Source organism: Corvus moneduloides, chromosome Z (genome assembly GCF_009650955.1).
Source record: "Corvus moneduloides isolate bCorMon1 chromosome Z, bCorMon1.pri, whole genome shotgun sequence".
Lineage (NCBI taxonomy): Eukaryota > Metazoa > Chordata > Aves > Passeriformes > Corvidae > Corvus > Corvus moneduloides.
The window spans coordinates 75,599,328-75,624,254 of record NC_045511.1 but is presented as its reverse complement, the minus strand read 5'-3'; the positions used below and the strand labels follow the sequence as shown (position 1 = coordinate 75,624,254).

General features: G+C 40.5%; 1 protein-coding gene across 4 annotated transcripts in view; it reads left to right on the top strand.

Moving 5' to 3' along the window:
- The window catches only part of SSBP2 (single stranded DNA binding protein 2), a 136,452-nt gene that overhangs the window by 75,305 nt on the left and 36,220 nt on the right, over nt 1-24,927 (top strand). For 2 of the 4 annotated variants that reach the window (XM_032096549.1, XM_032096551.1), the window contains exon 5: nt 15,282-15,371. The exons of the other annotated variants lie outside the window; for them this stretch is intronic. In XM_032096549.1, coding sequence (XP_031952440.1) covers nt 15,282-15,371 — 90 coding nt within the window. The remainder of the gene's footprint in view (nt 1-15,281; nt 15,372-24,927) is intronic. 4 annotated transcript variants of the gene reach the window in all.

Here is a 24,927-nt window from a genome sequence, read left to right as displayed (position 1 = left end):
TTCCCTCTTTGCTACCAGGCAGTAAAAAGAGTCCAGCTGTACTTATTTTATATTTACTCCACCTCTCTCCTCTGGTGTTAGCTAGCAATACTGTAATTACCGGGCTTTTGTTTTTCTCCCTGCTGAATAAAATGAATCACTTCTGTTCATGATACAGGTATTTTTTCTGTGGTATCTGTGATCCCTGGCATTTGTTTATAAGAGAAGCAAGTGATGTCCCACCCTTAATGTTTCCTTTCCTGCTGCTGAGGGAAGAGGAAGGAGTTGACAGTTTACACACAAGGTCTCCTCAGTCCCCAGAGAAGTTATATCCTGCTTGGTCTGGATTTCCCCACCCCCCCTCCAAGTACAGACTGCTGATTCCTGTTAAGATACTCCTCATTGTTATTACTACACCAAAGAAACTGTTATTTATTTAAATATATAAGGAATGTGCAAAGTTGTAGCTGTTAGGAACCATTAAATAACAAGGTGACTTTTCAGGGAAGCTTCTTTTGCTGTTTTTGAAAATATATATCAAGAAAGGCTTTGGCTTAGCTTTGATGATAGTTCCCCCCCCTCCCCCCTTTATTTGTTTAATTATTCAAATTTGGGATAGCCATTGCTATAAAGCTGAAAAAGTCATTAATATTAAGTACCAGTGCCTCGAAGTGTTGGATTTAGCTTCAAAACAACCCTGTGCAATGCCTGTATTAGCTGTAAATATTAGGATTTCTGTTTCAGTGGTATTATTTAAGTCTTAACTGCAGCAGTGAAGCCCAACTTGACTCAGTTTTTCAGAACTGAGATGTCTTACTTCTGGAAATTCAGTTCAGAAGGTTTTTGCTGTATCATGTGGCTCTGAAACAGTGATTTAGTGCTACATAGATGCTGTGCTTATGCCTTATAAAGCAGTCACACTGGTGCAGAACAGGTGGGTCTCCCCCTGAGGAGAAGAGTGAGGACAAAATGAACCTCATTTTAAATAAGGGTTAAAATATTTTCTGAGCTCTGATGAAATCATTGTTCAGTGTTTTCCCTCTTCTGAAGCAAAAATGGTGCACTCAGAAATGCCGAACTCCGAAACTGCCAGCTCTGGAGTTCAGAATATACAATGGGAATGAGAAATTGCTATCTTTAGGTTTGGTGTGGGAGGCATTCTTTGAATATTCGTATCTTAATTTCAAAGATGTTGAATAGCATCAAGATAAACAGATTTCTGTGCCCCGCACTTTGGGGATCTCCAGGTGAAAGGAAACTTGCTCTTCATATGTATATTTAATGACAGTGTCAGTATGATCAGCCAAAGATGAAAAACCTAACTGAATTACAAATGGATTTGAAGCAGTTCTGAATTTTTTTTTCTTTTTAGCCTACTGGAGCAATTTTCTGAACAAAAAGCACAACAGGGCGTGTGAAGTGAATGATAATATAAGGGTGCGAGAGTAATTATTGCTTCATTATTTGAAAGTCCTTTCTTTCCAAGGTGGGGAAAAAACCCTAGAATAAAGTTTTCTTGTTGCTTTGTCCTCACCTTTTAGAATACTCATAGTTTATCTGTATCTAAGCATGCAGAATTTGTGTTTTGGGCTGGGGCTGGCAGGCTGAGAGCATCACCTGCAGGCCAGATACAGGGCTGTGCCCAGGGGGAATGCCTGAGTTTGAAATTCCTGTGTACTTAAAAACCCTTTTTTATCTTGGGGTGATCTTTAGTTGTTTTATCTGAAAAAAAAACCCAAACAAATCAAACCCAAACAGAGAAATTGAATGTTTTAGTGCCTTCATTTCTTAATGTAGTGTTCACTGCCTTCTAAATGGAGGAAAAGGTGGGTGTTGAGTAGTAGGGTAACGATTTGGGGGGTTGTGTGAAGGTTAGATTTTGTTCTTGCTTAGCTGCAACTGATAAGAAAAACTGGCTAAACGTTCTGTGAGCTTACAGTTTGGCTTGGTATTGGGACAATGTGCTGGTATCAGGAGCCACAGATGCAGAGGGGCTGTGCCGGGAGAAGCTGGGAACTGTTGCATGTTTGGCAGGTGATTAGTACAGGCTTTGTGAGGAGTGTGAAAAAACATGCTCAAACAGATAAATTTGTGCACAAATTTAGAGTACATAATGTTTTGAATGTGGCAATCATTAAAAAAAATCACAATCCTTTATTTTTGGGGGGAATTTTGTTCATTTAGTGTTAATTCCTCGCAGAGTTATCCTTTTTTCTGTGGCATTAACATGAGCTGAAATTTAACCCTTCTGTAACATTTCATTTCGGGGAGGAAGAGACATGGAAGGTTTTGTGCACTTTTGTGTGTACTTTTTATTTTCCTGAGAGTCATATATTGTTTTTGTCCAAGAGTTGTCGTGTGCAGGGCTCCAGCTTAGGTCCCCGTGACAAAACCTGGCTGGTGGTGCTGGCCTCTGTCCAGCTCATCCTCCTGCTTCCTGGAGAATTCCTCTTCAATAATTTAAACTTATTTTGTTGTTCACAACACTGCGTAGGTATGTTCAGAATCATGGCCAAAGGCTGCTAGATTTGGCTGGAAATAATAGCTGTGCTTCTTAAATGGGTAAACAAATTGGAAAGTAATATTTTGGGTTCTTTTATTTTCTTTTTTTTCTCCCTTTTTTTTTTTGCCTTTTAGGTGTTGTATGCGAGTGTCGCTAACGCTGTGTTTGTCCGCAGTGAGGAGCAAAGGAATTTAATCCACAAGGTTTAAATCACACATTTCTGTTGCTCCTAAACGTGGTGTGGGCACTTGTGTGGTTTCTCTTTAAAAGCAGGATCCTGTCGTTAAATCCTGAGGCTCCACACACGCCGTGTCACCGTGGCTTCTTGTCACATCTCGGTTTCCTCGGAAGAGAAAAATCCAAGTGTCTCAGCTCCTGATGGAAAGCGGAAGATCCAGTGTGAGACACACTCTGAAATGTCTCAGTGTGATTATGAAATGGTTCTATTTTTAATGAAATGGTCCTGTATTTAAATTTTATGACTTTACAATACAACAACACGTGTATTGTAACACTAGGAAGAGGATGTGCAAAGTTAAAATTATGTCAGTTACGCTTTTTGTTTTGTTTTCTACACCTTTAGGTCTTGTCTGAAATTAAAACTCTCTGAATGGCATATAAAATAATTCTAAGCCATGGTTTAGATATGAAAGCTGTTACAAAATCCAGAAGCCAGAAAAGCTTTGGCAAGAAATCTCTGTTCTCATGAGTTTTATCCTTTTGGGTGAGGACTGTGCCAGTGGCAGAGACAGGGTACTAGGAGGGACACTTAACTCCCCATTCGTTTGTGCCAGTAAGAGTTAAACTCAAAACTGTGGTTTGTTTTTCCAGCATCTCATTAATTCTTAGCAACTAAAGTAAATCAAAAGAGATAAAAAAGACTGGTGGATCGAGGAACTGGGAGGAGCCTAAAGAAGGCCAGAAAACAAGATATTTATTGGACAGAAAAGGAAAGGAAGTGAGAACAGAATAAGCCAAAGCAAAAAAAGTGGATTTTCTGAGTGCTGTAGCTGTCACTGTTGGTTGTGCTGGGGTGGTCAGAAGAGCCAACTCATGCTGAATAACTCTAAACTCACTTATTTTGTGTGTCTTGTGCTCCTTTGCTGGGAAGGTTTGCTCCTGTGAAGATTGAAAACAGCTGCAAATCTTCACTCCTCTGTATTTTTTTTTAACTTCAGATGGTCCTCACTTACATTTTTGCAGAGTTTCCCCTTAAATTTCTTACTGTAACTTGATTTAAAAAAAATAAACAGTGTGAAGAATGAATTGAAGTAGCTACAGTCCAAAGTACCTAATACAGATGAGCTGCATGGAAAGCTTGATGATTTGGACACAAGTCTTTATATCAACACAAAAATTTTTATATTCTGATCACTAAAACAGTTGCTGCCTTTTTAAGATAGTGTTGAATGTTAATAACACAGCAGGGTCAGTCACTAAGCTTCCATGAATTCAGTGTTGGGTATTTTGTTTATTTTTCAGGCTCTGGATATTTCCCAGATTGGGAAATCCCTCAGCCTAAAGAACTCCCAAAACAAACTGAACAATAAAAGCCCAGATTTGGGGCTTTATGAAGCAGCCTCTTAAATTCAGAACAATAAAGCAAAATGAACAGAGTAAGCACATGGAAAACACTCCTTACAAGAGCTGTTTTATCTCCTGGCATGCTCTCCCAGAGGAAGTGATGAAATCGTGGCTGATTTTGGGTGGTTTGAGCGCAGAATGGACAAGGCACAGGCAGTGAGGTGGTGCCTCAGGGCAGCTGACCTGGTATTCCTGGTCCCTCCAGAGATGGAATTCAGCTTTAATCCCGGAGCTGTTCAGCCCCTGGTTGCTCACGTAGGGCCGTTCTTTATATTAATGTGCTTCTCCTTTATTCAGGAAGTGTCTAATGGTGTTGGGGGGAGGGGAAACTCATTAGCTTCCTTCCTGAGTAATATAATTTTTATTTCCTGTTGTAGCAGCAGCCTCAGCCAAAAGCAACAGCCTAAAAAGTGCATGGGGGAGGGTTGCCTGTGCGGAACATTCCCATCTCTGGAGTAAAATGCTGGTTACAAGGATTTTGAGACCCGTGAGCAGTTTTAAGATGCCCTTTGCAGTTGGATTTTGAACTTTCTGCCCTTTCTTCTTTAATTGTGGGGGTGGAGGTGACTCAGAACTGCACTAATGGGAGCACTTGCATTTACCTTCCCCATCCTCCCATCCTCCTGAGACCCCGAAAGGTCACCCCAAAAAGCCTCTTCCCAGCTCCAGGCGTTGGTGGGACCTGTTGGGTCAGAGCCTAGCCAGGTTTGGGGTTTTGGGGCTGCCCCAAGTCTCGCTGTAGGTACCACACATCTTTTTCTTCTTGTCCTAACTGTGGCACAGCTTAAATTGGAAAACATGGAGCAGCCTTTCCTTGCCTTCTGTAATTTTGTCTTGGCACTGTATTGCATGAAAAACTCTTTTATTTTATTTTAACACCTTGTTTCCTGCTTCAAAATAACCAATGCACTCAAAACTTGAGTGCTTGAGGAACACTACAGGAATGGGCACTGGTAGAGTTGAGGGCTGTTGAGGATGAGAAGGATTTAACAACTACACTGAGAAAAGTAATAAAATTCTGTTTGGAGTTTTTCTTACAGTGCTTTATCAAGTGTGCCTTTGTCATTGTCATACTGAAAATGCACACAGTGTCCTGGGCATAAAGAAGGATTTCAAAAATAATTGAAAAACCTGTACAAGTTCATTGCTGTGGCTGATAACAGTTTGTGATAGTGTTACCATAGACTGAGAAGTAAAAAATTCTGTCCAAGCTTCATATTGCTTATATTTAAACTGGGATATTTGTCACCTCTTCACACATTGTACTGTGTTTTAGGCTGGTTTTCCATCTGAAAATTACAAGTTATTTCATGCAGTCTGCTCTAGCTAGACTTTCACCAATCTGAAGCAGTTGTGGTAAATGTGAATTTCGCTGTGTGTACAATAGCACGAAGAGTGCTGCAAACATAAGTTCATACAGGAATAGCACCAAACTGGAGGTACTAAGGGAAAAAATAACCCCTTGATTGTCCTTCTTCTATACAAACTTTGCACCTTTCTCTTGGATTTTCAGGCTGGAGTGGTAACATTTTAATTAAGACAGCAGTTGAAATAGACCAGACATTTTAAAGAGGTACCAAGTTGAGCGCATAGGAAGTAAGAAGAGCCTCTGTTGTGTATGATCGTGATTAGTAAAATATCCATGCAGATGGTAATCACAAGGAATGATAAAAAAGGGTGCTTTCTGGAAAACAGATCCTGGAAAGTCCCTTCTATGGAGTGGTACTTGCAGGGAAAATAAAAAATGTTTTCCGTTCATTTCACGTGAAGCTGAAGGCACAAGGGACATCAAGCACACAGGTGAGCAGCTCTAAGGTAATTGCAGGAAACAAACTTCACCATCCCAGGAATCTGCAGTCCCTTTCATCAGACATGCTCTGTGCAGGCTATTAGGGTAGATGAAGCAGTTAAATGAAGTACTACAATTACCCACTGTTACCTGACACTTAAGTTTTGTCAGCTTTTGTAGTAAGCATGAATATCCCTCCCCTGGGACCCTCTGCCTGCAGAAAACTGCTTATTTTTGTGTGATGGGCTGCAGTCCCCAGAGACTGAAAAGCCTGGAGTTGTTTTGAGGGATTGGAAGGCTTAGAAGTGGAAGTGAAGAAGAGGAAATGGTGGGATGGGGGAGCTTTAGAGTTCTGTGCCTTGGCTGCTGCTTTAAGCAATCCCAATAAAAGCTGCGTTTTCCTCCTCCTGGAAAATGCCTCTGTCGTAGTTTAGGATGGGGGAGAATGCTTCAACTGACTTCAATTCTCATTTTCTCTTGTTTCCAGTCTGTACATTACATAGTTCTCATTCTGCTGTGTTTTAACCTGAGCTTACCCTTAATTCCAAAGACATTGAGGACCGGCGTGTGTTCAGGTGGCGCATGGATGACTGCTGCTCTCCTTTAGATAATTTTTTTTAAATAACAGAGCTGAACTGGATCTGTCTGTACTTTTCCTTCTGTAAGCCTCTCTGTGTTAGCTGAGGAGGAAGCCAGTTTTTTATATATAGTGAAATATGGATTATAGCAACCACTAAGTGCTCACATTAATCTCTGGTGTTTTAGGCCATCTTGGACGTGGTGCTGAGGTAAAGGTGACCCTGACAGGTCTGCACTCACAGACTCAGTCAGGGACCTTGGGAAAACAGGCTGCTTTTGTTTTGGATCAGTGTAATGTGACCTGATTTATTTATATAAACAAGAGGGTTTATACCTTCTGTACTTTGTAATGGTTCCTTCACCACAAAATGTGCATTTTTAGTGAAGATACATATACACATAATTCTCATTTAAAGCCAGCCTATTTCTATATGCAATCTGTGCATGTATAAAACTGTTTATGAAGGCAATTTTTCATACCGTATTCCTGGGTTTAGCTGATTTTCTTTTTTTTTTCTTTCTTTCTTTTTTTTTAATGAAGTGCAATGAAGAATTACATGGTGAAGCAGAAGTTTCAGCAATCATTCTTGCATCAGCTGAATTTTGAATCTTGTTCCTTGTATAACATAATATATTTAAAAATACACTGTCAGTGTTGCTGTTTTCCATGTGGGTGACCCAGTAGTCCATGGACCAGCCAGGTGGAATAGCTGTGCATGGATCAGCATCCCTTCTCAGCATCCCTTCAGTGTCTATATGGGCACCACCAAAAAACCCAAATAATAATAAAATAATCAGAAGAATAAGGTTTTAAGGGTGTGTGTAAGAGCTGTAGGAGGTAGTTAACCCTGAAAGATTCAAGCTTTCATTATCTCTGCTATGGATTTTCACACCACAGGGTGTAAAATAATTGGTTCCCTGAGGAGGAGCCACTTGAGACAGGTTCACCTGCTCTGCTGTGTGACTTGGGCACCAGCGAGTTTGGTCACATTTGGAGCCAGGGTTTTTCCTGGCAGGGCTGTTTCTGCTTGCCTCGATCCTCAGCCAGCCCTGGGGTGTGTGCTGGGCACTCACAGGCTTGGTTTCCGTGGATCAAATTCCCAAAGAAATGGAATTAAGGTTTTTTTTTCAGAAGGACATCCAAAAAGCAGGTCCTTGGAGGACTGAGCCCTGCTCTGCCTCTGCTGTCTGTGGAGGAGGGATGGATGGATGGATGGATGGATGGATGGATGGATGGATGGAAGGAAGGATGGAAGGAAGGAAATACAGAAATTCTTTGAATTCTGGTACCCCCTGGGGTGGGCTGTGAGGCTTCTGTTGCTCTTTGACTACTCCCTATAACTCCTTTATAGCAAATAATCACCAGCATGAAAATGTGTGGTCTCTCTAAGCACAGTGCCTAATTCTGGTTTAGCACTTAGAGGTGTTAACTCCCTGCTCAACAAGTTACATTTATCCAAAGATAGATATTCAGGCAACATGAGAAAAATGAGATACTTTAGAGGCTAGCTTTCCATGAGTTTTAAATTTATCCTATTTTTCTTCAAATGAACACATAATTGTTAGGGAATTAAGTATTTATTTATAAGCAGCTGCACATACAAGAAATACCACTGGTTTTAAAGCAGTGAAATTTAGTCTAGAGACCCTAAAGTATGTATTGTGTTATGTGTTATGTACCACTAATTCCACTGATAATGGAGATAATGTTCAAATAAAACCCCCAAATGGATGCTTCAGTAAGTTTTCTCTATGAAAATGTGCTGTCAGAATTGCAGTGTTGTGGAGTCCCATGTTTTCACATTTTAGGACAGAGTAATAACTTATGGAGCACAGACTTGGAAAGCAGAGATGTATCTGTGGTTGGTATCTTAGTGAATGATTATTAAAGGGGCATTTCATGACTTGAAGGTCCAGACAAGAACACCCGAATGAACAATTTTTCAGGCTCTGGAGAAGCAGGAAAGCATTTTCATAATAAAGTAAATTCTGCAGTTCAGGTCCCTCTGAAGTAAAATTTAGCTTTTTGTACATATGATTTTTCCAGTCAGCTACATATGGAAACAAAAATCCATTTTGAATTGTGAAGGAATTACTGGGGGGTGGGTTGGTGTATTTTCCTTTCTGAAGCTGTGCATATATTGCCAGCATTGGTGAATCACTCCCTGGTGACCTGAGGATAACCCCAAACCAGGCTACTTTGCATTTCATAGCCAAATTTTAGTCTTTCAGCTCACAGCATATTTTTTCATTTGTTTCACAACTTGGAAAGGACAGAGAGATACAGAAAAACTTTCATCTTAATAATCACTATATTCCTAAAATGGGAAAGCACTTGACTTGTGTGGAGTGCTGTGCCATGAGAACTGGGATACGATACTCTAGCAATCTTAAAATCTTTGAAAAATAAAATGGGTTTAACAATTAGATTAATTAAATGATTAAAAGACACTGTGCCAACCACTTAATTGCTAGGGGAAGTCAGGGTACGAGATAGTCTTGTCATACTAGTCCAATTAGCACAACCATGAATTATCTGTAGAGCGTGGAAAAAAATGGCAGAGTATGTTGGGGAAGAAGGAGGGAAGGATGAGCAGCGATCAGCCCCCTTTGTGCAGCGAGTCGTGTCTTGAGCACAGGGAATATCTGGAATTTAAAATTCCAGCTGGAGACACGGAACGTGTGGAGGTCGAACCGTTCCCTGTGTGAGGAAGGAGCAGCATCTTCCTGGGGCAGGCAGGGGGGCTAAACCCATCATCTGCAGTGGCCCTGGCTCGACAGAGGCAATCCTGGAGGGAACCAGGAGGAGAGCAGCGCCTGGAATGTGCGGAGGATTCCGTGGCTGCCGAGCGAGCGCCGATCGGAGCTGCACCGCTCGGAGCTGCCTCAGTCTCCAGGGAGTCTGGAGGAGGGGTGTAAGTGTCACTTCTGGAAAAGAAGTCATTTTGTTGAAATATCACTGCAACTCGGCTCCAGGCTTCAACAGCAGCGCTTTGTGTCCTCAAGTGCCTCTTGTTGTCGGCAGCGCGGTGGTTCCTGCTGGGGCTGGCAGCGCTGCTGCAGCTCGGGAGCGCAGGGTCCTGCCTCGCCCTGCCCACAGATGCACCTGCCTGGCTAACACAGGCCCTGGAATTCAGCTCACACGAGTGCCCTTGCCGTCACAGAGAATGGGCTGGAAGCATTATTTGAAGTATCGTTTGTGAATCTTCATCAATAACTGGGGAAAGCCGGGTATTCTGCTTTTCAGTACAGTACTGTTTTGGAAAGAAAACAACAAAACAGAAGAATGGGCAGAAATTCAAAAGAATTTCATGGGTTTATTTCCATATCTGAAACACAAAGTACTTTTGCAGCTTTTGTAAGTGAACAGTCCATTGATACCTATGGATAATACCGATTTTATTAACTTCCAGCAATAACGACGGTTTCTTTTAAACAACTTTTCTTTATAAACATAATTTTGAGAAAATCTTGTCTGGAAGTTATATTCTAAATAATCCAAGAAGCAGCAGCTTAGAGACAGGGTGGAAATGTTCTCTTTTAATGGGAATTTGAAGTTCTTTTATTCGCTGATAACAAAGCTTTCCTCAAAATTAATTTCTGTTCCAGCGCAGTGGCTAGTTTTCAGCACTGTAATACAATTTCTCTGTCTCAGCTAAGCAGGATGAAACCCCCAGACTGGGCACTGGGATACAAACTGTGATCCCACTTTAGATGTGGAGAAGTTTTGCTGAAGTGAGGTTGGTTTGGGGGTAGGATTATTTCTTGGGGAAGAAGGATGGGTGGAGTCCCAGAGGGCACCTTCATCATCATCATCATCATCACCATCAGCAGGTCTGCCCTTCCCTAGGTGACCATGTCTGCTGGTGCAACCCTTTTTGTGTTTCCAAGAAAAGGATTAAATGTGTTTTCTTTTTTCATCTGCCTTGATGCCATCATTATTTTTATTATTCTTTATTACCCATAAGATGGAATTAAGAGAAATAAAATGACAGAGTCCAGATAAAACCATAGGGAGCTGGGATTGGAGGAAAACTGAGAAGTTGCAAGGAATGACCTTCCACTGTTACACTTCTCAGACTTGTGCTGGCAAGTGAATGCCTTCCTCTTATACAACAGAAATCAAGCAGTTTAGATAAATATATATCCGTGGAGATACGCCAGGATTTAATTAGGTCTCATGATCCAGATCTTTCGAATTACCTGCCTCTTTCAGTGTGATGAATCCACCTTTCTTGGTCATGACCTTCCAGTCTGTGTTGAGTAAACCAAGGCTGCTCATTCTGGGGGCTTTGGCTTCTTTGTGTACAGCCAAGTGTTCAAAGGCTTTGCAAAAGGCACAGAGACTTAATTAAAGTGTTGGGAGTTTTTAGAATTTTACTTACGTTTTTGTTCAGAGTGATGAGTAGTTTTATGTTCTCTCTTGGAGAAAACTAGAAGGTTGCTAGTGGTTGATCAATATAATTCCTTTAATACTTCTATAATTTGTGATGGGTACAAATAGGGATGGTCTGTTACAGTAACCAGCTGATGTCTTAGAAACACTTGGTAAGTTACACGTTGAAGTGTTACAAAAGGAAATTTGATATTTTTTACCGTATTGGCTGAAGTGTGTCTGGCACTTCAAAGCTATCAATGACCAGAAATTAAACATGTGGTAAATATGACTGGAAATAGCAATCATCCATTGTTTGTCTTTCCAGAAAAAAAAAAAAAAAAAAAAAAAAAAGAATGAACAACTACATTTAAATTCCTTGCTTCCCGTAATTTCCTGAATTAATGTACTGGATATTTATCCTCTGACCCCAGAAAAGAAAAGAAAAGAGAAGGAGAGAAAAAAAAAAAGAAACAGAAATTGTTTAAGTTTTGACATTTTCTGCTTTTCCTTCTGACTGTGCTGCTCTCACCAGGATTTCAAATGTGGTTGTGTTTTCTCTGCATTGTCCTTCACATTCCACATTGACTGCTCAGTTTGTTTCATTAACCCAATACCAGTGTATACAAAAATATCCTGAGATGTTGATGGTTTGTCCTCTGGTTCTGGTTCAGCTGATCGTGTTGGTACCACCCATGGCAGAGTATCTTTGTCTGGAGACTGCATGTTGTGGTTGCTTGTACGAATATGTGAAAACATTATGTTCTTAAATGATAAGAGTAGATTTAGGGCTGATGTGGAGGAGGGTGGGGTGATGAGGGAATTGGGTACCCAACACTTTTATGTGTAGGGTCCAGCTCCTCCCCACCATCATCCAGTAGATTTCATCATTTGCCATCAGTGAGACTTCCTAAAAACAGAGCTCTCCGTTGAGTGGACAAATTTAGTAGCATGTGGTAAACTGCTTTCTTTGGATAAAAATAAGGAAGTCATACTGTAAACAAAATACGTGAAATTAAATGCCTTGGTGAAAGAAAGAGCCAGTGAGGATTTTTATAAAGTGAAGTCATTTCTTTGTAGCATTCTTTGGTTTCAAATAAAATTATTTGTAAGCTTTCCTCATTAGTCACTTCTTGGGACGGCCTCAAAAAATGAGCATTGCAGGTTTATCTCTGGATTTTTATACTTCAGATACTGTACTAATGGAATAGCTAAACGATTTTATTTTGCATTTTATTTACTTTGTGATTTCTTTATTATAAATCTGTTCTAAACCAAAGCTAGTTTTATTAGTTACTGTAATAATCTATTTTTGTATTGCCAATAATAGCTTGGATAGAGAAGGAATGACCATAACTTCCACTCAAGTACACAATTTTAATTAATAATTGTGAATTATTATCATTTCATTAGTATAAATGCATTCTTTTAGCTACAAAAGCAAATACAGATTCCATTTTTAAGGAGGTAAGGTATTGTACAAAGACTTTATACCATCTAAATTTTCCGATTTCATCTTTTTATGAAAAGCAGGGAAAGCAATTTGCAAATATTTAAAATGTCAAACTAATGGAAGTATAAATGATGAACAACTTGTAAGGCATGCAAAAGGAGGCCATGGTTTGCTATGGGAATGTGGAAAAAGAATGAATAATTCATCACGATAGAATAATAAGAATATTTCCATGCAGCAGTTGCAGGTTTGTTTATTGATCTACCTGGTAGAAGTTCTTAAAAGATTCATTATTTAGCACAGGCTAGAAAATGTAATATACCCAAAACACTGAAAATGCTTTATTTCTGGCTTTGGGACTTCATTGCCCATCAGGGAAGAAAATCCCAAGCAAACATGAAAACAGAAAAATCCCAAGCAAACATGAAAACGTAACACCCGAGTGCATTGCATAATGAAGGATAGAAATGGAGGTTTCTGTAAGGCCTGAGAGTGGCTGTAACTGCAGAATTCTTGCCATGATGGATGCAGATGTCAGTAACACTGACCTGCTGCTGTGGCCACGCAGACTCTGTGTCCCCCTTCCCTCGGACGCACAGAGCGGGGCACGGGGCGTTTGCACAGGTGTCTGTGACCTGGGGGGCCATCCAGCCTCAGTCACTGATCATCCACTAGAAATTAAACCCAGCACATCGAGTCCCTCCCTGCCAGCTCCTGGTGGTTCACCAGGGAGCAGGGCAGGGTTCCTCTGGTGTCAGTGCCAGGTGAGACTCAGAAATAGGGGGAACACCCCACCTCTATGAGACAATAATGAAAATGTTATTTTTCGGTATATTTCTTACAAAGCCTTCATAGGACAGTAAATGGCTAACAGTTATAACTTTAATCCTTTTCTCCCTCCGTTTTGGAATAGTCATTATTTCTCCCTCTCCCTCTCTTTTTAAGCTACATTTGCTGTTTTATTTTTTAAAAGTCTTTTTCAAAGTGGGAAGGAGCATGAACTGTCAGCAGCAGGCTGCTGTATCCCTGTGGGAGCTCTTCATCCTGAGGGGCTGTTCCCTCCCTTGTGACCCCAGGGACCTTGCAGGGGGCACATCCAATGGCCAGTGAGGGGGCTCAGCCCAGGGGATGGTCATGCAGGGAGGGATGGTGCTGTAATAAAGCCCATCAGTACTGGTGCCTCTTTAATGGGCTGCTCCTCCTTGGTCAGCCACTGCAGCTCAGCCTCCTTGGGGCTTTTGGAGATGCTCAGGCTTTTAACATCATCGATTTTCTCCATCAGTGGTGCTGCTGTTGTCATCCTTCATCCAGAAAACCTGTACCTGCAGAATTGCATCCAACGTGCTCCACTCAGACTGCCTGTCATGGGTTTATTGGACATGGATGCTTAAAGAGCTCATATTTCCTTAACATACCCAAACAGCAGCAAACCAGCAGCTTTTTTTTTCTGTTTTCCTTTGGAAATGGAGATGATACAAAAATAATTATTTGACATGACTGGCAGTGGCTGGCAGAGCACCACCTTTTTTGGCCACATCTTCCCAGGCTGCTCTGGCTGCTTTGTGGTGGCCTCTCCCTGCATGATTTGTGGTTATGATTCCAAAGTGTTTGCTGCATCCAGCTCACCTGGTTGGCTTTCTCTGTCAGCTGCAATTCAACAGTGTTCTAGCACTGATCCTTGCATAGATAATACCCTTTATTACAGGGGTTTTCAGTGAATCAAAGCCTTGCACTCATTTTGAAAGCCAGCACTTTTTGCAGACTTTGTATTTCAGTGATACATTCCAGACTTTTCCAAAGAACATTCAGCTTGGATGCTAAATACGTTACTGTGAGTTGTTCAGGACTTTAATTCTAAAACACAGCTTAAGCCATTGAAGGAATCTGTGGTGATTAACTGAATATTTCCTTTCTGCTTGGTTGAAAAAGGTCAGCCCTCGTTTGTGCCAGTTTTCAGATCTTTCCAGCATTATTCTTTCCTTTCTTAGGTATTGTGCCAAACACCTGGAAATGCAATTTCCAGATCTGCATCTTTAGGGTATCGAGTGTGAGTGCCCAATAAATAGAGTGATAATTTAATATCTGTGTGTTCTGCAGGGCAGGCATTGGCAGGTCATTAGTAACCTGCCAGTGGCTCTGGGAGCATTCTGTGTGCTCCAGTACTTTCACACAGGATTTTGAGCATTTATAGGTGATTCAGCCTCATGCCCCACAGAAACACATTGCAGGAAGGAAGAGTGCTAGAAATTAAAAGTAATTGAGGTTCCAACACATGGCAACAGAAGCAGTTTGGCTTCTCTTTTCTGTGACAATCTCCTGCATGTAAATTGCCAGGAGCAATATTCTTTACTCGCTTATTCCAGCCGAAGGATTTGCAAAGGTAACTAATTTCATCCTCTGATTCACTCCTTAGAAATCCCTTTTTTCTTTTCCCTTCCAAAAACGTAACCTGAATTCTTCTAATTTGTCATGGTAGTTATTTTTGGGGTTGGTAAAATCTTGAGCATTACCAGCAGAATCATGAGCATCTCTTCTTGTACTGTTTATAACAGAGCCCTGTTTTGAAGCTTGTTGTTGTTCTGGAAAAATATTGCAGGCTGCTGAAATTATCTTTAAAGTGCTTGGAAATTGCTGATAAAATGCAGAAATTACTTTCTTTATGCTCTGTGTGCATGTGTGAGACTGTTCCTATGTGTAAGACAAGAAGTGTGCAAGTTACATTCACATTGGTGCATGTAGAGACACTGAGATGCAACATTCTTAAAAATTTAGTCAGGATTTGTCTAATTGGCCTGTGCAGTCTCTGGCACCCTTCCCCTCAACATACATTTGTTATTTCAACAAATCATGGTACTTGTATAGACAAAAGGCCGAACAATTTTAATTTACCTTCAGATGAAAAAATAATGACGTATCCAGAGAATTACTTTCTGCACTTTGGTCAGGTTTGGGGTTTTTTGGGGGGGTTTAATGCATACCATGCAATGACAAAGGTTTATTTTCCCTTTGTTCTTTTCAGAGTGCTGCAGCAGCTCCCAGCCCAGTGCTAGGAAACATTCCCCCAGGAGATGGCATGCCAGTAGGTCCAGTACCACCGGGGTTTTTTCAGGTATTAAGAAAAAAAATTATAATTACAGGAATTTTAGGATAGAAAATCCTTTGTGATACTGTTTGCAAGTCTGTAGAAAAGGTCCTGTTCTGAACTATGTCTCACTGTGTGGTGCACTATTTGAGAGTTTATTTTTAAACAGAAGTGGACAGGTGGGAAGGAAAGGACTTGACTGACGAGTATTTAATTTATGAAATAGTACAGCACAGAACAAGAAATGGTGCCAGATTGTTAGCAGAGATTGAAAATGCTGGAGTATAATATTGAAGTAATTTCTTACGATAATATACATAACATTGCATGGAAATTTTGAAGTCAGAACGTTGTTCGTTGTGTTCAGCTCTGTGCCAAAGCCACAGGCCAGATTTCTGAGCTGCTGTGGGAATTCAGCCTGGGCAATGCAGAATGTCCCACTGAGCATTGCCCTGCACGTTGAAGATCTCAGCCCCAGTGCCTAAAAAAGTGAAGTCGGGGATTTAGACCATGTGCTGCTTCTGTTGAGCTTTGACCTAAGTGGAGCTGAACACCTGTTTAGCACTTTGGGCAGTAGCAGCACAGGATATGACGGTGGGAGAAATTACATTTTAGTGCAAGCCCAGCAGGGTATTTGTGACCCGAGGCTGGACTCTCCCAGGCTGGGCTTGCATCTCCTCCTCACCAAAACTCAGTTGTTTTCCTCCGCACTGGCAAACTGAGGCTTGATTTGTAATAGATGAATGAAAAAATACTTGTTAGTGAAGTGGAAAATATCTGCCTGCTGCCAGTCAAAAAATTCTCAGGAGCTGGCAGAACTCATTAATTAATTTATTTCTGCTTTTACTGCTTTGAACAGCTGGTTAGGTAGACTTTTTACACATAATTTTTTGTCTTAATTTTTATATTATATCCATATATCAATATTTCAGGTTTGTTTTTTTTTTTTTTTACTTCAGCCTCCCACTCCAGTTGTGATGTCAGAGGAATTAACTTTTTTTGTTATTGTCTGTGATGACAATTAGGAGGGGGAAGGGGCACAGATAGGACAAGTGTGTGAAGTACAGAGGAGAGAGTAACTATTTTAAAGGTTTTGCAGAAGGAGGACGTGGGAGTTTTGTTTTTAGAAGCGTGAAAAGACTTCTAGCCACTCCAGATCTTTGAAGATGTAAGAAAGACAAGCTGATAGAAAATTGGGTGTGGGTAAAATCTCATTGTATGCCAGTATCTGGCTTGAGTCTGACTTGAAGCCACAACATCGTCCTGCTCTTTTTGAGAGGCCTGGGAGTGAAAAGGAAGATTTTTCAAGTGGTTATTAATTCTTGCCATAGTTGTGTGCTTAAGAATACATGTAATTTTGTAAATCAGGTGCGGTAGTGGGTGCATTGATGTGGCTGGGAGCAATCCCAGCAAGGGGAGCTAAGCCAAAATCCAGTGGGTTCCGTCCCAGTGAGAGCTTGAGGTGTGTGAGGCTGTGAGTGCAGACAGCCCTGGTGCTGCAGTGGGTGTTGTCAGGCAGCACTTGGTGCCAGGCTCTGAAACCTTCATCAGAGCTGAGTCTCACCAAGGTCAATTCGCCCGAGGACAAGAAAATGTGTTGGCAGACAGAGCCTGTGTGTGTGGAACTTGAAAATGGAGGGGCATCATCTGCTGCTGTGAAACACAGGTGAAATCACAGGCAAGAAAGCGAAACTCGTGGTGAAAACCTCCTCCTTCCTCCATGGGTACTGCTGTTGTGGTAGACCTTTATGTGGACGGGCTGTTTCTCCCTCCTCTTCTGCAATTCCTCTGATCCCACAGTAAAACAGACCACAGAGAACAGGTTCATCTGTCTCAGTCTGAGAGCTGGCAATTCTCAGTCTTCTCCCTCAGCAGTTTGGAGCTGAGACCTGCCCCTCACTCCCAGATTATGACAGCAGACGGTTTGTTCTCCAGAGTCAGACAGCATGGGCAGAGCAGGAGAGAGGTGCTTGTGTCTATATTTAGTGCACTGAGACTTTGGTCTGCAAAAGCCTCGTAACATTTTAATTCCTTTAGCCCAGAATTTATCTGGAAGGTCACCCTGGAGTGATAAGGGTGCCTGTTGTTGCTTTCAGGAGTTGTTTGTGTTGGGCTAAGCTGAAGCTGCTGACAGCCAGTACCTACCAGCTCTGCTTGCAGAGCTCAGGGGTCATAGATGATTTAAAGTAATTTCTTCCCTCTTGGTTTTGCACTTTTTGTTTTGGGTGGGCGCTGAGCACTAACAGGGACATGAGCAAAGTGGGGTCATTGCTGCTGCAGTGGGTTCTTATCAGAGCAGGGCAATGTCACAGACCGGGGGGAAAATGTGCTGGGAGTGAAGAAGAAACACCAACAGGCTTCCCTTTTGGTTGGCACTGCTGACCTCTAACATGATTTTTGAGGCATTTATTTTTTATAAAAGAAAAGAAATATATTTTATTTTAATAAATAATGCAGTCTGCTAGTATAGCACATGGAGGTAAAGAAATACAGGAAAATTATTGCTTCTGAGACAGTGTGTGGTAAAACTCTTCTCTTTGTAAAATGAGGTTTTCTCATACAGGTAGACCACTAGCACTGATACTAATTAGCAACCTGTGGCATTTCATGCCTGGTCCACAGAGCTGGAGTTTCTGAAGCCAGTGGCTGAATTTGTCTTGTTTCTCTCTGTAGTTGTACTTCAATACTTCAGTTCAGGTGAGAGATGAGGGTCACTGCAGTGCTGACAGTCCAGACCTAAGGCACAGTGCAGGGAAGGTGGTGGAGTTGTACACAGCTATTGTTGTCAAATAAATGAGGTTTTGGGGTTTTGTTTGTTTGTGGTTTTTTGGTTTTTTTAAAGAGAATTTGTTTGCAGTGTCAAAAAGTGAAATTCGAAAAGTCTGTGTTTATGTGGAGTTAGGATGTGCCTCAGTTTCCTCCGCTGGTGTGTTTGTGTTTTAATGTAACTTTAAGTTCACAGGCACATACTTTTTGTCCTCATCTTCTCTCAGTCTGAGCAGCAGTGGGACTCTGGAAATAACTCTGTGTGATACAGAAACGGAACGTGCTCTTGGTTCACGACCAGCAACGCTTGAATGTGTGGGGCACGATAGTTCTGCCATACAAGACTCCTTAACTCCAAATAGTAGAACCCAAGCAGCTGCTTTGGGCAAAGAAGCAATGAAACCATATTAGATGGCATAGACGTGACAGGATTTTATACATATCTGCAATGCCCAACCAACCCCAGCCTGAGTCTGGAAATACATCATCCTTTTCCAGTTTTCCCATATAGAAAATCCTGGACATGGAGCTAAGGTGTGAGGAAGGCACTTAGCTACTGTGATAATAAAATAAAGTCATTTGGGACGTTTTCTGTGTCATTTGTAGACATTTTTAATCCATGTTAGTTTCTTCATATGGCCTGTCATGGGTATCAGCATGACCTGCCCTTTGTCTCTGGTTCTGGAGCCCTGTCTGACCCTGACACAGTAACTGAGCAACTGAAAGACTGAGTAAGGACATAATAAATAATTACCATTGTGTCTCATGTTAGTGGATATATATAATGTCAGCAGCCACAACTTAACACAAGGCTCTTAGAAACTCTTTTTAAAGTGAGTTTAATCTTCCACTTGTGGTCAAAGAGGTTCAGGTTGTAGAATTCAGAGACTTACAGGTTTCCACATCCAGTCTTGCAGGTGCAACTGCTGCTCTTCAGGTACTGAGGTCCATTTCCATCCCTCTCTTCAGTGATGTTTTAAGGCAGCTAAACAATTTGAGATGTTACGTTTGTATTTTTGCAGACCATTTATTTGATCCTTGTGGACAATGTTGGTGTTAGTAAGCAAATGAGCCTCAGAGCCCAGAGGGAAGTTTTGGAGCGTGTGTTTGTTGAGGTGCTTGAAGTTTTTAAACAGCATGTAAACTATTGATTTCACAGGATTTTATTTGCCTTTTAGTTAAATTTCCAGTTTTAGTTCTCCTAAATGCAGAGTTTAAAACAGAGCAGCTTAGAGGGGTTTGGAAGGGACCATAGAGCCCCTCTTGTTCCACCCCCAGCCATAGGCAGGGGCACCTTCCACTGGCTCTCCAAGTTACTGACACCCAGAGTCTGCCTTGGCTGCTGCCTTTTGCACTACAATTAGGAGAAGTGCTTAAATGTATGTTTAATTAAACCCCAGTTGTCCTCAGCTCCTCTATTCCATGGCTGACCAAAGGTTTGGCTGTGGGAGGAATGTGACTGGATTTAGAGGCACTCACCTGGGAGACCCTGCTGAGAGCTGTAGGGGAAGCAAGTTGTTTTATAATTGACAGTTCACTTGTTTAATTTGGTAATTTTGTTAAAAGTCAAATTCTAGCACTTGTCTGTACCTTTTCACACATAAGTGAAGCGCCCTTTCTTTTAAACACATTACTTTTTTCAGCACATTTGTTAAAATCTCTTCAAGTTCAACTTAACCACTAAACATTATTTCTGTGTTTTCTAAAGGGTTTTTCAAGTGGTTGGCTTCGTTCACCAACTTCAGATCACCAGATAAACTTGGAATGGCATGGGAGAGAAGTGTCGACACCATGTTTGAAATACAAATGTTACATATTCCTCTTATGTAAAGGGAGAAAAAAAAACCCCAGCCCTAACCCAGCTCTGCAAAGTACCGTGAGCCTGCCTTGCCATCTAGTGGCAGCTGCCTGTGCTTGTTTTAGCTCAATCCATATTATTCTAAAGAATTATTTTTAGCCTTGTTTGCCACAGTAGAGCTGCCCTAATGCTTCAGGAGAGCATCATTACAGTAAGCCACATGAGCAGAAAGGACTTTATTTTCCTACCTAGCATTACTATTTGGGATAAAAAAATATATATATATATTTCAAATATATATATATATTTCAAATAGTAGTGTTAGGCAGGACAATAAATATGTATGTATATATAAACATGTATGTATATATAAACATGTATGTATATATAAACATTTCGCTTTGTTATATATGAATATATAACAAATATATATCTACCATATGTAAATAAATATAAATCAAGGTTTAGCACTTAGTTAAGGGAGAATAAGCAAAGTCAGCAAATTGAAAATTAGTAACATACATCTCTTGCATTTTAAAGTAGAAATGGTGAACCACTTGCACATAAAAAGAAAATGGATTTGTAAGGTGCAGTGTAAGGCTGTAAAATATCTCTGTAATGTACTATTTTAGTTCATACTTAATATTGACCATATTTACGGTAAAGTCATGGCATGACACATTGTTAAACAGTAGAGTTTGTATTCCAGATCCAATAAATGCAGCATTTGGCTAAAGCAGTTGAAGAAAGGAAGATGAGGAGGGAGTACCCCTTTAAAGCCATTTTGGAGTGAATTGTCCACTGGGGGTTGTTGTTTTTGCAGGGAATGAGGATTCCCTGTTCCAGCTGTGGAATGGCACAGCTGGAGCCAGAGGATGTGCTGTGGCTCAGCCTGGTCTGTGCAGAACCAGCACCTGTATCTCTGCCAGTCTAAAAATGGTTTGTTTCTTTTTGAAGCCATTTGAGCTCTCTCAGCTCTCCCCTTAATGCTCACACACTGTCCTGGTTTCCCAGGAGTGTTTATCTCCCCCGTTCCAGCAGCCACACCTCGTTATCCATCCCAGGATCCATCACCCGCCTCCCAGTGCTGATCCTCCTCCTGTGTTCCCCATTTTTGCAGCATTAACTTTTCTGTCAAACGAAGATAGTTACAAACTGTAACAGAAGTGCAAAACTAGCTGGATTTGGCACATGTTCACACCCAGCCTCAATTCCAGTGCAGCAAATGGGGCAATTGCAGGTGAGAGAGTGAAAAGTTAAAGAGTTTGATACAGGGGAGTGCCAAAAGCTTCAAAACCATCCTGGACTATGAAAACATTGTGATGGAAGAATGAAACGTCACCAGAGCTGCACGAGCAGCTTGTCAGCAAAGATAGCAGCTTTGGTAGGGCTTGAGAAGCTTTGAAAATAAGATTTTAAAGGGGATCTTTTTCCCTCTGACTTTATGTAATTAATGTTGGTAGGAAGAATTTTATTGTATTTTTGGAATCTTCATTGTTTGTAAATGCATCCACTGCAGCAGAACAGTCTGGGAATATTCAATTTCATAAAATTATAGGTCTAATTCTTTGCAGAATTGCGATATGTGCATTTTTGTCCTCAGCAGTATCACACTGCATTTTAAAATATTCCATTTTTTAAAATTACTATGACTTGTTGCACCATGTGAGAGGGTATTATCATCTAGAAAGATCTATAAGTAGCTTGTGCTTTTCTCTCTTTTTAGTTCCTTTTCTCTAAATACCAGGAACAAAGTCAACTTTTAAAAGATAAAGTTATCCAGGATCTGTTGGCTTCAATAATTCCACCCTGCAGTTGTGGTGATGCTTTTACTGCTCGTAACTGTTGGAACAAATTAAAACTGCTCAGCTTGAGGAGTTAATCAGCTGTTCCAAAGAATCAGCCGTGTATCATAATCAGGTTTATCAAACAGAGGGAAGTGCTTTCTCAGGCTTCCGTCATCTGTCTGGATGATGTCTGAATTCTAGAAATGCAGGGGGTTTTATTTTGGGGGGTTTTTAAGGTAACACATCTCGGATGTTTTGGCTTGTCAGGTTTGAAAAATGCTGTTTTCCTTTCTATTTGCATTTAATAAAAACTAAAGTAAAAACTATTTACCTGGTTTAAAATCTGTGTGATACCTCTTTTAAAATTTGAATTTCTTTCAAAAATTCCTTCAAGTATGATGTGCAGAACTTAGCAACTTTCTCCCTCCAGTTATGAAATCTTGAGCTTCAGATAATGATGTTCCCTACAAAGTGAGATAGATGCAATAACAGTGCAACTCCTAAAGATCATCTAAAAGCAGACTTTCAACATCAGCAAATGTTTAGTTGGGGAAAAAAGGTTTTGTTTGGGGCTTTTCTGGTTGTTTTTGGTTGGTTGGTTGGTTTTTTTAAGCACGGCATTATTTCTTCATTTCTCTACACCAAACAAGGTGTTTGTTGCAGTAGTCTTCCAAATGGTGTTCCTTGACCAGGAATAAAACATCAAATTAATTTAAAAGCTGGTATTGCTGTAACTTAGAATTTTAGATGTGGAAGGAGCTCTTCAATTTAGGGGAAAAAAAATTTTTGCTCTTTGTTCTGAATTAAATCACACCTCTTACTGTTGCTATTTATAAGTTGTCAGTCTGCTCGTAGAAAACCATAAATACAGGAATTATTTTTTTAGGGATGTTCTTCTGAAGCACAGAGAAGAACTTGCTCGTGGAACTGGGTTTGATCATCAGGAAAGGCCAATGTGGAGAGAAATTCTCTCTCAGTGCTGAGAATAACATGTTTTTATATAAAATAATATAGAAAAAAAACTGGTTTGGTTTGCCGTGGTAGAGACTGCAAGATGTGCAGTGTAGAACCCAAATTTCATCACTGAAATACTTCAGCAAAATACCGTTTTGGGCTTAGTTCTGGTTAAAACTCAAATGTGCTAATGAGGAGTGTCCTGAACACTTGGGTGACTTTTTACTGCTGAGGGAGATGCCACAAAAATAAATCAGAGAGGAAACTAACAAATAAAAAGTAATGAAATGAAAAATTAATTGCAAGGTTACTCGGATAAATTCAATTCACACATATTTTATGGTTCCCTGTGGTCCTCTCAGGAGGGCAGCAAACCCCCTTTGGTTTGAGAACGGGAGATGTAGGTGTAAAACACCCCTGGAGCATTTCCTAAAACAGAAGAGTCTTAAAGAGATATATCAAAATATTATTTACCTAATAGGAAAGTGAAATAAAAATGCCCAGAAGTATTATTTTTTATCATTTGGTACTAATACTAACACTAATAATCATAATAGGAAGTGATGCCAAACCTTTTAGCCGAGAGTAGGGTTTGAAAACAAAAAAGGTGAAGATTAATTGTATTTTCAGACACAGAATGTGTAACTTGGCAACTGATTTTTAAACAGAGGAGAACAAAGATTTTTAGTTTGTTTCACTTGTTATAATTTAGAACTTTTAAGTGGACAGATGGAGAGATTGGGTCATTTTCAGAATTCCCAGAGGGAATGTGGCCTTTTCTCTGGTAGCTTGACCTGTTCTCCAGTACCTGCACCTGAAGTAGCAGCACAATTAATTTAAGATCACTTGTTGCAGTGTGTACAAATAAGGTCTGTGGTTCCATGTTCAGCTTCTAGGCATAAGTTGTGTTTATGTTTGTGCTGTTGGTGACTGAGTTATAAAACAAATTATTGCCATTTCGGTCCTTCTCCACACCAAGTGTGAAGCTGTGTCTGACCATGTGTTTTTTAATTAGTGGTCAATATATTTACAGTCAATTAAGTCTCAATAGGAATTGAAATATTCCGGGTTATTTCTCTGGCTGTGAGTTACTGTAAATTTTGCAAATTTATGTGAGACAAAATGTGATTGATAAATGTAAAGATATGAGGAAAAACAGGATAAAAATGTCAGTGCAAAAAGCCTGTATCTGGAAGGAAGTAAATTACACTCCCAGCTTTGAGAAGGGAAGTCAATTTAAAGAAACCATAGATTTATTGGAGGCTGTCATGCTTAGTAGAACACCACCTTCTGAATTCCTCATTTCACCACTATTATTAGAAGTGAAAACTAATCCACATCATGGTGTAGAGTCTCCTGAACAACTGAAAAAGAGTAAGAACTGTGTGACTGGCAGAGAAACATCCCAACCTCTGTGTCTCTATGACATCAGATTCCTGGTGCATACTTTTTGTAAAATCACGTTTTCTGGCACCAAAATGTGTGCAGTGAGGCCATTGTCCTTCAACATTGCTCTCTCAAAGACTTCCCCACTGAGAAACTTATTTTCCGTTGTGTTGAGAACCAAGAAAAACAGGATTTTACTGGACTTTGATGTTGCACAGCACACAGACCTCTCAGACTTGCATTAAACACACAGGTTATGAGATACCCTTTGCTCTCCCTGTACACAGCTGGATTATTCTTGAGCAGGGAGATAACAAAAAAGTGCTACAACTTCTGGCACCCTCGTTCAAGTTCCTGAACTTGTCCTGCTTTAAAGTACTTCTAACAATTCAACATGAAATGTTGCTGTAAGAGTAGGGACCTTATTAAATTTAACATTTCACATCTTGATTATATTTTTGTATTGTCACTATTATTCTAGTATTTTAATACTTTCCTTCTTTTAGGTTTTTGGGATTTTTTTTTGAACTTTCACTGTAAGTTGATAAATGCAAATATTCTGCAGTGGCTACACAAGAAGTTTTTCCTTTCTGGCTTCGTTTTCACCCAGTTTAGTAGAAGGTTCTTTTTGTTCTTATCTACAGGATAGCAACCTTCAGGATACTTTTTGTGATGCCAAATTAGTGACTTTCATACCTGTGTGTAGGAATATGTTGGTGTCAACATGCTGGTGGCATCTCCATCTCAGCCGTGGCTTAGAACTGTCTTGCTTGCCTGTTTCTTTGTTTTATTCATTTTTGGGGAGTTTTTTGGTTGCTTGGTTGCTTTTATCTGGGATTTGTTTTGAGTTGGGATTCCCCTCCTTTTATGTGGTGGCTTGTTTGGTTTTGTC